The sequence below is a fragment of the Zonotrichia albicollis genome, chromosome 3 (assembly GCF_047830755.1).
Source record: "Zonotrichia albicollis isolate bZonAlb1 chromosome 3, bZonAlb1.hap1, whole genome shotgun sequence".
Classification (NCBI taxonomy): domain Eukaryota; kingdom Metazoa; phylum Chordata; class Aves; order Passeriformes; family Passerellidae; genus Zonotrichia; species Zonotrichia albicollis.
The window spans coordinates 104,290,657-104,304,625 of NC_133821.1; the positions used below are offsets into that span (position 1 = coordinate 104,290,657).

Consider the following 13,969-nt stretch of genomic DNA (forward strand, 5'->3'; position numbering starts at 1 on the left):
AGCAAGACATGAGGACCAGGCATTTAGCATGACTGACTTAAAGTAATTGTTGTACCACAAATTCTAGAGAAATTACCCTAAAGGGGAAAATTTACCACAGCTTGTTTATGTAGTTTTCAAACCAACATGTGTTATGGCTCTCTAATTGCTATTTAATTTTTAGTGAAAGGGTTAAATATTGGTACGTCAAAAATCGCCTAATTTAAATTAAATTTTTAACATCTATGCATCAATGTCAGGTACATGAAGTGAGACAGTTGTGTAAATAAACTTTACTAGATGCTTTTGAAGAGCTATGGTGGTTATGTCTGGTTATTCCTGAAGTACTGTTTGTCAGAACAAAAGATTTACTTTGCTGCGAAACTTCTGTGTGTTACTTGAAGATAAGACTCCAGGATCTGCTTTTTCACTTTGATGGTTACAACATGACTATATTTTTAACAGTTAGCACTGCACAAGTTAGGTAGAAGAAAAGGTGTGTTGGAAGGGTCTTGGAATGGTGCAGGGCCACTCATTAAAACCTTATTTACTTTTAGCTTTGCTGTAGTAGCTTTCATTTGACTGCATTCAAGCCTCTTATACAGTGAAGAGTGTTTTCCTATGATTGAGAGAATATACTCACAAACTTATTTTTAGATATCTTGATTTTCTGGCCAATCTTGAAGTTAAGACCCAAGCTCTTATGACTTTGCTATAGTAAAAAAAAAACCCTGACTTGTATTGGTCCTTAGTTTTCTTTTTCAGGTTGCTTCTTTATTGAGAAGCCTTGGGCTGAAGAAACAAAAAGTGGATATGATAAGGTTGTTTGGAAGTTGATCTCTGAAATTCCTTTATTTCATTTGATTGCCTTTGAAAACAATTGGAGCAGTAGAATCAGCAAGCAGATACTAACCTACCTTGTAAGGTTATGCTTATCTGGTTATGTGAAGATTGTGGTTGTATCTCTCTAAATGCTGCTTTTATTTAAAATGATGTAGTAGTGAAACAGATTATACTTAGATATGCTGGCATAAAATCAGGAAATGGGGTGATACATAATTTAAAAAGCAATAACTGTATTTAAAACAATAAACTTGTTTTTGAAACTGAAAATGCATATTGCCATGCATCCAGTGAGAAAACTTTGAAGCAAGTGAGTATATTCATGCTAATTTTGTTTTACATTCACTATGTGAGGTTACCATGGTGAATATATGCCTTTTCATAGACAGATACAAGTAAATGTGTGTAAATGGAGATAAATTTTTAATTATTTATATATTATGTATTAAAAAAAACCCAACCAAAACACACAAACTCAAAAAACCCTCAACCCTAAAATCATCTCACGCAATGATGTTAAGGTTGAAAGTTATGGCTACACAGAAATTAAGGAATAAGATGGCTGAAGATCATGTCCAAGTGTTTTGTCCCCAAGTCTGTAGCAAACTGATTGTCTAATGTAAAGTTGTCTGGTGCTATTCCTGGTTCCATGCGTTTCTTTCCAAGTCCTTAATTACTTTTCTAGGATGTATGGTAGTTGCATTGCATGATTCTTTTTTAAGCTTATACATTTTCTTCAACTTTTAAACAATGTATCTTTTGAAAAGTTTTAATAGAAACACTTTCTTAGCTTTTGAGAGCTTTGGATATGTTTTATATTTATTTGGGGTTATTAGCAGAAGCAGTGACAGAAGTCATCATGTACAGAACTTGGCCATAAAAAGGTCAAGTTGAAGCAGCTGCAAGAATTTTCCTGATTTCTACAATGGAAATTGTGGAGGGTGTAATTTTGATCCTATTAATAGATGATCTGCAGTACAGTTGAAGAATCAGACTGTCTGGATGCAGTAATGTGTTGGTTGTCTACTTGCTCAGTCTCTCCACCCTCTTCACACATTTTATGTTCTTTATATAAATCAGTCGAAAACATTAGAAAACCCATGGAGGTTGTAGTAGGAATGTATTTCTAGTTTTTGTGAATTTGGGCACACACATTTCCTGTTAATGACTGTTATAATGTTTTAGTGCAGTTTAATCCTTGTTTTGTTTAGAATTTACTGTCAGTTTTATGGCATTAACTGATTCAGGTTAAAAGGGTTTCTTCCTGCAAGTTGTCAATCAAGCAGACACCACTGAGTTGCAATTGAATTTTTCTGTGTGCTCTTGCTCCTTCAGAGAGCTGGTTGTTAACTGTCCTTTATTTTTAGCTTTAAGTGGACACTTCATTGCAGGCAGTTCCTATGCTATGGCTACTTATGTCTGTGTACCTTAATGTTTTTCCTTCCCCATCTTCTGAAGTCTGATCTTCCACTGATCTGTGTGATGTGGTTTCTTATTTTCTAATTCTACTTCTACTTTCAATGCGAACTGGCAAACTCTAAAGCCATGATAGCATTATCATATCACTTACAATATTGTTTTCTTTCCTTTAAACCTATCAGGCCTTTCTAGGTCTTTGTTAGCAGCTACTTGATTAGTTTTAGGCTATATGATCTACCAAAAGATTGGAAGTCCTTGTCTAAAGAACAGTGTGAAAGATCAGGTTCCATTTAGAACACCTCAGCAGAATGCTCTGTGTGTGGATTTTCTGTCACACAAGGTGATTTTTTTTGACTAATGTCTGAAAGACATGACTTTTGCTTATATGAACAATGTAACTTCCAGTGGGAACTAGAGATGTGAAAACAATATTTCTTATGTTATGGCTTTCATAAAGGCTTTCACTTTCAGTGGAATTATGTAGCATTGTATTTTTAGATCAGGTTTTGTAGTTATGTGAAATACAGGATCACCTAAGTAAGGTTATGGATGCATTATTTTGAATCAGTTTGTCTGTAGTCCTTCTGTAATGGTTTGAAATTTTTGAGAGGTTCCACCTTTGAATAGCACATAAGAACACATCCTGAGAAACCAACTCTGGAGAACAAAACCAGCATAATGCTCTAGCAGTTCAAATAGAAGAAGCCAGTACTGTTTGCAGGACGTATAGTAAGAAAAATTTTTCACAATAACAAAAAAAAGCTGTAAATAATTTAAATACATATATATAGAGAGAGAGAGAGAGAGAGAGCGCGCCTTGATATAACTTCAGGCATCCACAGGGTGGGTGACCTATCAGACCTTTTAACTGATAGATTTATTTTTCAAGACACATGCAGCATTCCTGAATAAATAACTGACTTGGCTAGTAGGAGGATAGAAACATTTTTAGTAAATATTTTACTCTGAATTTAATTATTCCTTGTCTTCTTCCTACCATTTCATCTCTTGTTACTGCTCTGGGAGCAGTAGAAGATCTGCTGGTTTTTTTGTTTAATTTTTATAAACTGGCTTAAAAAGTAAGTTTGCTTTCCACTCCTCCAAATGAGTAGCACCCTCCTTTAACTTTGCAGAAAGTCTGTAGATAATTTTTGGCTTTTGGAAGCATATTGTGACTGAAGATTTTACTTTAACGCAAAGGAGAGCACAAACCTACAAAGGAACTTCCAGATACTTGGAAGCTGGTTTGACTTGAGCAGTTATGATGTTGTTTCATCACTTATAAAGGAGATTTTAATAATAATTAGTGCTGCTTTCTTTGCTAGTTTCAGAAATTTGTTCTAGCATACCATTGTTTTTGTTAGAATCTGAATGTCAATTTTCAAGTTTGGATGTTGCTTGTAACTTATATTCATTTGTTCCTATGCATATAAGTAGAGAAGTTCTCATCCTCTTTAAGGTCTTAGTATTGTAGTTCTCTTCCTGGTGAAAGTCTTTTAGTATAGTCATACAAAATAGTCCTCTCTCCTTAGTGCTCTTATAAAGAATCTGAGCTCTTAGATTTTGTGTTATCATGATGTAGAATTTATTCATCTTGAACATGGGAAGGAAAAAATGTCTACTGCTTTGGAAGATTTTGTTGTTAGCATTGTCTATTTGTCTAGCACATATGCACTTTCTTTTCTGGATGCACTTCTGGTCTGGTTCAGAATTGCAGTTTTCATTTTGTTGCTGCGTCATATGTAATGTATTGCAAAGAATACACAGTGATCTTTTTCCCCGTATTTCCAACTAATTGCCTCAGTTCCTTAACATGAATGATGGATTCTGCCTCAGGCTAGTAGAGGTTTTAGTTCACTGATTTTTATTTGTTTTTGTAAACTGTGCTGGTGACTAGTAGTGGAAGATTTTATAGAAATGTGTAGTGTTATTTTATGTAGACTGAGTTTCATTATTTTTTTCTGGCAGTAAATGTGCTAGTAAGTTATTTCTTATAATCTTATTAGGTTCATGCTCTTTAGCATTTTGTCCTGTTGGCTTTTCATTGCTTCAATTGATATCATTTATGCTGTCCCAAATTTGTTCTCAGTGGATGATTCACTAATGTTCATTTCATCAAAGGGCTCTTACTTTTTATTTAGTCAATAACAGAAAGGCCTGACTTGAGAAACTTTAGTAATAACATCCTTTTACCTCTGCATGTCTTTCCAAAATCAGTAACTGTTAACCTTTCTTTATAAACTTTGCCTACTCTGCATTTCTCCTACTAATCACAATTATTTGAATCACGTTTAAGTATCATACCTTTGAAATCTAGCTAGGTTGAATGAGTTATATTTTCTTGGCATTAAAAAATTAGTTATTTTTCTGAAGAAAGTCTCCTAAATTTCTCTGGTACTCTCTATTAATTTTTCATCTTATTTGAATTTTTAACTTTTTCTTCCATGTCTTCTTCCATGTCTTATACTCTTCTTGAAAAGTAGGGTTTAGCTGTCTCATACTATCTATTGATAACAGGTCAAAGGGCTTATTACTGAGCTTGCTATGTAAGTGTTATTATTCTGTTTTCATACAACAAATAATTTTTAGGCATTTAGGACATTACTTTGTGTACAAGCTTGACAGCTCTATTCTCCCTGGTTTGGGGCAAACAATAAGCTTTCCTCAAAACTGAGAGGAAAAGTCTTCCCTTTCTCATTCTCTTATTTCAATCTTTCCTCCCTTCTGGATATACCAATGTCCACATGTTTTCTTGCTAGTGAAAATATGGGCAAATTGTACTCTTCATTCTTGGAACTAAAACTAAAAATAATCTTTACTTAATCCTCATTTTATAGCATCACTGGTTCTTCCCTGTTTAGCTGAAAAATCCTTGCTACCTGCTTTGCTACCAGGAGTGTCTTGTTCACTTTTCACATGTTTCACTTTTGTTGTGACACAGCCTTTGTTGAAGCACAGGAACACGATGTAAGTGAAACTGGGGGCTCCCCATCCCTGGCAGTATTCAAGGCCAGGTTGGATGGAGCTCTGAGCAGCCTGGGCTAGAAGCTGTCCCTGCCCATGGCAGGGGTTGGAACTATGTGATCTTATTGGGTCTTCTCCAACTCACATAATTCTGTGATTCTATGACAGCTCTTAATTAACCAGTGCTTTTTCTGCACTCCTGAGCAGTCTCTTCCCTTCACAATTGATGTCCTTTTATGCAGCAGGGGAAGATTCAAGACACAATAAGCACTCTGAATCTTCTTGGGATACAGTCTTTACGTAGTTCTTGCATCTTTGATTTAAAAGAGATGGACAGGGGAAGGCAACTTCCTTCTTGCTGAAATTCTTTATCTAGCCTGCTGAAGTAACAGCTTCACTGATTTACTACAGCTTCCCTTTTTGTAACTTAATGTTTAGTTTCCATTTCAAATTACTATATTAGCTTTATTATGGAAAAAAAAATTATTGTAAGTTGTCACTTATTAATCCTGAAATAGTTTTATTGAAAAGAAAATTCTACTTGGTAGAATTTGGTTCCCTGGTCACTCTGGTTGACTTTGTTCTTTAATTTAGAATAGTAATTATATCTTGGAAGGTTATCCTCAATGGTAGTTTTTGTTCCTATAAGAATCTTTATTTCCAAGTACTTGTACTTCAGACTTGAAGGTTTGTGCTGAAAGGTCTTAGAGTTGCCCTTTCTGGAAGCACTTTTTAAAACCAAATTCTAGGCACGTTTAGATTAAAACTATTTGCACTGCATTTGTCCCCGAATAGTAGAACACTATTCTTTACATAAGAAGGGAATGTTTTCTGATTAACACTCTAATTTCCAGAGTTTTCTTGAAAATGGTCTATCCAAACCATTTCTTGATGGAAAGGATTAAAAAACCATCATCTTATTAATTGGATATTTTTTCCTTCTGTTTATAATTTTTCCCCTCACCATGGTTAGCAAATAGTTCTTCTCACAACATGTATTGTTTTCCTTGCAAAATAAAAGGTAGTGAAAACTTAGGCTGAACCATGGAATTCTATTTATGAAGGACTTCAACATTAGGAAGCTTGATACTGATGTTTCCTTTGTTGGAGGAAGGGTAAGGGAACAGAAATCTCTACGTATAAAATTTCTTTTCCAATTTTGAACTGTGTTTCTGCAAAGCTTATTATTGTGGTGAAATTCTGTCTGCTTTCCACCTGCTTTCCCAGACTGTCTCCCTTTAATACAGTGAGCTTTCTATATGCAAAAAACAACACAAAGTTGTAACTTTGCTGTGGTAGTTGGATCTCGCTTAGACTAAATTAATTCTGCATTCCTGACTGCTGTGATATTAGTGTCACTTGCTTGAAAGTCTGTTTTTATTTTCCATCCCTTTCTGTGAGATACTTCTGTTCATTTCTTCTGGAATAATGGGCAAAATAGAATGTAACACTTGCATTGGTTTATGTTCCTCTTTCGCTAGTCCAGAAACTCATTTGACTTGTAGGGAAATTGCCTGTAGCGAGAAAGACCTGAAAGCAATAGATGTAGCAGCCTCTCTCACTGGGGGGATGTGCAGGGGCGTGGATGTGTTGTAAGACTGTGGGGAAAAGATTTAGAATTCTCCCTTTGTCTCAGCCCGTAAGAGAGTGAAAATAGTACATATCTCACAGGATTTTTGAGGCTTTGTTAACTTTTTAAAATAATGCTGATGGCCTCTAGAAGGTGCTGCAGAAGTGCACAGAGTTACTGTCTGAAGGCTGAATATCATTGTTTTTTGTTTTGTTTTGTTTTGTCCCCCTTTTCCTGGCAATATATAGGCGTGCCACAGTTAGGGAAAGAATTTTGTTTGGTGTCTCTTTAAAGAAAATGCAAAAGTGCTTTGCTGGGGAGAATAGAAAGGGGCTTTCTGAAGAGGTGCTGAAGACATGAAAATTCAGAGTGGTGATTGGTCACCTCTGCTTGATTGACAGGTTGCAGGGAAAAACAAAAACCCATTTGTTCTGGCTTAATGGAACTGGAAAACAGAAAATGAGTATCAGGTAAAAATTCCTTTTTTAAAATCTTTGCAGTTCTCCTATAAAAGGTGGAGTTTTTACGCAAATTTACTCCTTCCCCACTCCAATAAATTAGGAGTAGGAATTACAGAAGCAGGTAGTTGCTAAGCTGTGTAATGTGGGTTGTCTATGTCAGTGCGTTTGCCAGGGGGCAGGTGCTGTGGAACGCCCCGCAGCAGCCACTGCTACTGGGGTAGCTTAGCAAGAAGGCAGAGGATGGAAAGGGTGTAGTGACTAAGCCCTGAACTGGGCCCAGCTCTCTGGGTAGGCTCATTAGCAGGACGTTCAAGGGGAAGCTTTTATTTTCACTTCCTATACTGTGCCTGCTTTGTGGATAAAGTCTGTCAGTTTCTACTGCTATCAATTTGGAATCTTTCATGAGCATTATTACAAAATTCACTGAAAAGTGAATAGCTAAAAAAGAAAGCTTTGTTTTAAAGAAACTTCCATCTAGCAGTATACTGTCATACAGATTTTATAATAAATTTCAATATCAGCACCACAGTTTTGAGAATCATAATTAAAAACGATTAATTTATGTTAATTATTTTGTATGTTGATGTATTTCAGATTGAAGGACAAGGACATGGTGCAGTTTTCGACTGCAAGTGCTCTCCTGATGGACAGCATTTTGCATGTACTGATTCTCACGGTCACCTTCTGATTTTTGGCTTTGGTTCCAGTAGCAAATATGACAAGGTACAGTGCAAAATGTAAACCAAAATGTTTGTCTGTGTTGAATGCATTTGTGCAAACTTCTTCAGAGCTTCATTCCAAGAGGGCATGCCTTGACACAATTTTGAGCTATTAATATGGGATATTTTGGATGCCTGTTGTTGACAATGAGATTTCTTTCACTGTCTTTTTTTTTAATTATAGAAACATTTTGTTCAGCTACTGTTTAAATGAAAAGTTCAAAATAATAGCAATAATAATAATAATAATAATGATGATGATAATTTAAAACCAGAATTCAAAATTAACCAATTGCTGTCTACTCTCAAGTGACAAAGTTACAAATATCTACTAATGGATCAACATGCATAATGGGAATAAGCTATAGTGGAACTGATAATAGTTACACATTCTACTTGAATTTTTGTTTTTTACTTCCTAACTAAGCCCAAAAAATGGATGTGTAATAGAACTAGTTCCTACTATCTGTATTTAAATATTGCATAACTTATGAGAGAATTATTTACAAAAAATGTGCTATGTTTTAGTGATGCAATTTTATGTCTGCTAATGAAATACCATCATGGATACCTTTGTGCTTGCACAGCAGTATTCCACCATTAGTGTGATTTCAATATTATATCTTTATTCTAATGTCTATTATCTAATGTCTATTCTAATAGTCTGCATTGTGTATTCTGAGTGTGGGTGTCTTGCCACAGACCCTCATGACTGTAAAGATATGTGGTGTTGTTTATTTTCCTTTGTGGAGGAACGTGCTTTGGGAACCATACAGGTTTGGAGTGTCCACAGGTTCTTGGTTCTTCATTTACCACCCAGGAAAGAAATGAGGCGTGTCTCTTCTCCCTTTTCCTAGGACTTAAGTAGACCTATCTGCTCCCTTTTCATCTCTGCTTCTGGTAGCTGACACTTGAATGCTGTTGGTGAGGTGCTCTTTTTTGGATCTTGTCTCCTGCTTTGGATCTTTGGGCTCAGGCAGGTTTTGAAAGCATTTTGGTGAACAGCAGTACAGAGGGACCTGAGGAGGGAGTGCAGAAGGAATTTTAATCTTTATCTTGTAAGCTACTGGATTTCTTTCTGTAGACTTGCAGAAGAATTTGCGTTTGGAGATTTATTTTTTCTCCTTGTTTCTCAACTATGATTTGAATTCCTCACTAGTAAGCTGCTGTTGCTATCCCTCAGTTATTACTATCTGTGCACTTCCCCTTCCATTCCAAATAAAACAAATAAGTAGAGACATCACAAGCAAGGAAAATCAGGATGATCAGATAGTTTTCTTTGTGTTTCAGGATTCTTACTGTTCTAGACTTTAAAGCCTGTTGTAATAGGAACATTTTTCTTACCATATCTATGGATTGTTTCAGGTTTCTTTTTCTCTCCAACTGTTTTGGAAGAATTTAGATCTCTGCTACTTTGAAATGCTGGAAATTAAATTGAAACTGTGAGTCTTTTGGTCTTTACTATGATAGACCAAAATTTTCCTTTATGCTGCTATTTGAGAATTTACCTGTGAAAGATTAGATGTGTTTGTAGAATGAATGTAGTTGCTTTTTCTTGCTTGAATTTTTCAAACCCTTGGCTCTCTTGGGGTTTTTGCTCCAGCCCCTGAGAAAAGATTGTTTTAAACTTTTCGCTAATTGAATGATTTAAAATGGTCCTTTACCTGTTTGCTGTGCCAATGTTACTCTTGGCATGCTTCATCATAGCAGAAATGGGACCAAATAGGACTTATTTGTTACCACTTTAATCTCAGTCTTCCACTCACAGACAATTCAGCTTGGAAGTGTCTGGTGTCTTCCATTTGTGGTTTCATCACCTCTGTTTTTGTCTGACCTGATTTATGGAAAAATGTTACTACAGGTAGGTAGGTGCTGGAGATGGTGAGGTTTTTATGTCTTTCTCCCCTCAGATACTGGGGAGGGTTTCAGACATTTTGTCAGACTATGATCTGGTAGGATATGCTTTTTTTGGTCTTTAAAGTGTTTCCCATCTCTCTGGGGAAATTAATTTTATGGAAGAAAGAAGCGTAGCAACCTGTCCTGTATTCCTGCATTTTGGAATTGACAGTGATTGTAGCTGAGACGGTGCTAATTCTACTGAGAGAACAAGCTCTTATTTTTCTACGTCTTTGTTTTTTCATGTTATGTTCAGATAGCATCTATATTTCCTAGTTGACTGGAGCCAATGCCCAGGCTTTCCTTCTCCTGTGGTGTGATCTTGGCCACAATGAAGGGGAATGGGGTGGGGTGTTTTTTTTGTTTGGGGTTTATGGGGTTTTTTTGGGGTTTTTTTTGGATGATATATACTTTTGTGAAGTAATTCTTTTGGGGGGGGAAATAAAAAGAATACATGTGCTGCTTGCCTTGGGTTGCTTGAGCCAATCTCAGCTGAAATCTGTGTGTCATTACCAGAGTTGAGCCAAGTTCACTGTCAGCAGGGCATGTGCACTTCAGAAGTTCTTGATTAGGTGGAAACTTGTCCAGGAGTGACTAGAGTTCTAGAGTGTAAGATACTGTTCTGTTGATTTTAAATCATAGAATATTCTGAATTGGAAGGGACCCACTAGGATCAAGACCAACTCCTAGCTCTGCACAAAGCACATCACGTGCCTGAGTGCATTGTCCAAATGCTTTTTGAACTCTGGCAGTCTTGGTGCCATGGCCACTTTCCTGGGGAACCTGATCTCTGAGCTTTGTAAGGCATTTGTTCCTGCAGACTGCCCAAACCACAGTATTTAGCTGCAAGTTGACAGCTCCTGTATGGTGGATTGGTGCAGTACTGGGGAAAACCTCTTTGTGTAACTGTGCCCATTTTTAGAAGCTGAGCGTTCTGAATGTGTGATTGGAGGAGAATCTATCTATAGAGCTCAGAGCTTGTGAAAAGCTTTTGTGCTCATTCCCAAGCTGGGTTTGTGAAGTCACATGAAAAGAAGACTCTCATGCAAATGATGATGTGATATCATCTTATTGTCATGAATTTGATCTCTGAGAGTATATAAGCAAATAAGTCTCATTGTTAATAGTTCTGGCTGGTTTTCTGATGGAATGTCTAATTCTTCCTATTTTTCTCAGGATAAGACATTTTCCTGGATTCCAGTAGGGATATTCTACCTGAGGGTTCTTCTGAGCCTGTGTTCTCCAAGAAGTGCCACATTATCTTATGGAGTAGAAAATGGTTATTTAGTCTCCCTATTATACTTGATTGCAATATAGTGTGCACAGAAGTGTAATTGCAACAAAGTCCCTTGTGATCTTGTACCAGGTCTTCCCTTTGCTCACAAAACTTGGGATGCAGACTACACTGTACAGCCAAGAGACAACATAATAAAACTCCCAGGTTGTATGACCTTGCCATTTAAAACTCTTTTTTTCTCAGTGTGGGAAGTACTTAGTTGGAAGACTTATACTAGGTGTACGTAATGCATATTGTATTATGATTTTCACAGGCGTTGTGAATGCTCCTAGGGGGCCTCTGTCTCTATCATATTGAGCTATTGTGAGATGAAGAAACAAAGGTGTTCATCAGGCCTTGATTCTGTCAGTCAGACACATGGAAGCACTTTTATCTTTCTCATTCAGCCTCTGTTAACAAAGAATCTGGCAGCAAGATTTCATCCAGTCAACTTTTTTACTGTAGTGGGATATTACCTTGTCCACATGTATTTTGTAAGAGTAGTCTTTTAAATCTCTGAGATGAATTATTTTCCATTGCATCTTTCTTTGTATCTTTCAAATTTCTTCTTGTTATTTTTCTGAGATTTTGTGAGGACTAGAGCCCATGATATCTCTGATTTGTTCCAGTTCTTTTTTTAAAATCCATATCATATGGATGCACTTTCTGATGTTGTAATTGACAAATGTTTGTTGTCCTCTTTGTTCCTGGTCTTCTTGCTTCCAGGGTGGGAGACATTTATCATTGAGGGACCAGACCTCTGAGTAGCTGCTATGATCTCTGCCTTACTGATTTCTACTTAACAAATTACTGGAAACCATGTTATGGATTGGTCATGATAGAGCATACTCTCCAGAAATTAGAGGATGTTCTATGACAACTTGGGCATTCCTCTCTCCATGCTCCAAAGACAAGATTTTTTTGAGATCTCTATGCATTGAGGCAATAATTTAATTGTTTTCATACTGCACTGGAAATCTTAATTTGTGTGAATGATGATTTTATGATTTGATTTTCACTTGTTCATTTAGTTCAACTGAATACATGAGCTGCCACAAAGTTTGTTTGCCAGTAGGTGGTCCTGGGACGTGTAGTATATGCATCAACTTCTCTCCTCTTCGCTTTTTCTTTTCTCCTTTTACTTCAATATCTTTCTTATTGCTCAATACTGAGATACCTGTGCCAGCGAGGGATGGGGCATGCATCTTTTTATATTTAATTGGACAAAAATATTCTTCAGTCTTGAGGGTCTGTGGAAAGTCGTCTATAATAAATTAGGAGCAGATGGACAGAAATAAAAAAGAAAACTTCAGTTTTTATTTTGAAGAAATAAAGTGAGAAATTCAATTTTTAGTTTGGCTTTATTTTATCAACTGAAACTTTTTCTGATATCTAGCATTATAGTAAGAATATATATATTTTGTCGATGTTAAAATATTTGGCAATGCCCTCATGCAATAAATATTTTTCCTAGTCTTCTGCCTGCACCATATCTCATAAGTCTGTGACACAATTTTTTATTATCAGAAAATTTATTCATATATTCAGACTGTAGAATAAAATTTATAAACTAATACATTAATGCTGTATTTGCTCAGATGTCTTCTAGTAGTTAAATATTACCCCATTCCCCTATTATTTAAATGCTTCCCACCCTCAAACATGTGGATTATTCCCTTTGCAGTGTTATATAGAAAAGAGTACTTCGAAACAAAATAATAATGGAGTCATTAAATTTTCCCCTTTAAACTGAAATAAACACATCAGCTTATAGCCCTGTTTTTTGCAAAATTGACCATGAGTACCACTGTTAAAAATACTTTTGGCAGTTCTCTTCTGTATGCTTTTGTAATAGGTTCTTTAAAAAAAATTACAAAATGACTTTGTTTACAGATAGCAGATCAGATGTTCTTTCATAGTGATTATCGGCCCCTTATCCGTGATGCCAACAACTTTGTCCTGGATGAACAGACACAGCAGGCTCCACACCTTATGCCTCCCCCATTTTTGGTTGATGTGGATGGCAACCCTCATCCTGCAAGGTATCAAAGACTAGTTCCTGGTCGTGAGAACTGCAGGGAGGAACAGCTTATTCCTCAGATGGGAGTGACATCTTCAGGTATGGAAAATTTGACTTCACTGACCAGTAGTCTATCTAGTTACCTTCAGTTGTTCTACACTTTCACTTTGTCCTTTTTCTTCATTTATGGGCATAGTAGTTCATGCAGTGTGGAAGAATTGCAATGCCTTTGGCACTGGTTGCTTGTGACAATTTCATTTACAGCATTGTCAGAAACCAAGTTGGCACTTGTTGATGCTACAACACCAGTTAGTTTGGAGTTTGTTTCGTTACTGGAGCAATGTATAATGTTGTGTGAGCTCTCAGTTATCTCTTTGGGATAAGATTTCCTTTAGAAAAGCTAGGAAACAGACTGATCTTCCACAGATCAGTTAGAAAAGGTAACACTTACAAGAACATCTCTTAAGCTTCAGTGATATGGTTAAAGAACTGAAGACTTGAAAAGATACAAAATGTAGGAAGTTCCTTGTAAGTTTTATTCTCATGCACATGACGTGAGAAGAACATGCATATGTTGGGCCAATGGCTGGCTGTTGGAAACTGCCTAAAGGTGTTTCATGTGGGTAGGGATAGAAAAATAATGCCTATTTATATGTTACAAATTTGATATTAGTATGAATAAGCAAACTGGTGACTGGTGAAAGTAGCTTTAAATGTTTTCAAAATAAGCATTGTTAACTATTTGGATATTCTTGAAAATATACGAAAACTGACTGTTCCTATAAATTTTTATAGTTTAAATGTTCATGATGCTTAAACCCG

The 13,969-nt window shown here is 36.2% G+C and overlaps 1 protein-coding gene across 3 annotated transcripts in view; it reads left to right on the forward strand.

Moving 5' to 3' along the window:
- PHIP (PHIP subunit of CUL4-Ring ligase complex) overlaps nt 1-13,969 on the forward strand; it is a 110,307-nt gene that overhangs the window by 47,917 nt on the left and 48,421 nt on the right. For all 3 annotated transcript variants that reach the window (XM_074538339.1, XM_074538337.1, XM_074538338.1), the window contains exons 16-17: nt 7,831-7,959; nt 13,021-13,246. In XM_074538339.1, the coding sequence (XP_074394440.1) occupies nt 7,831-7,959; nt 13,021-13,246 (355 nt within the window). The remainder of the gene's footprint in view (nt 1-7,830; nt 7,960-13,020; nt 13,247-13,969) is intronic.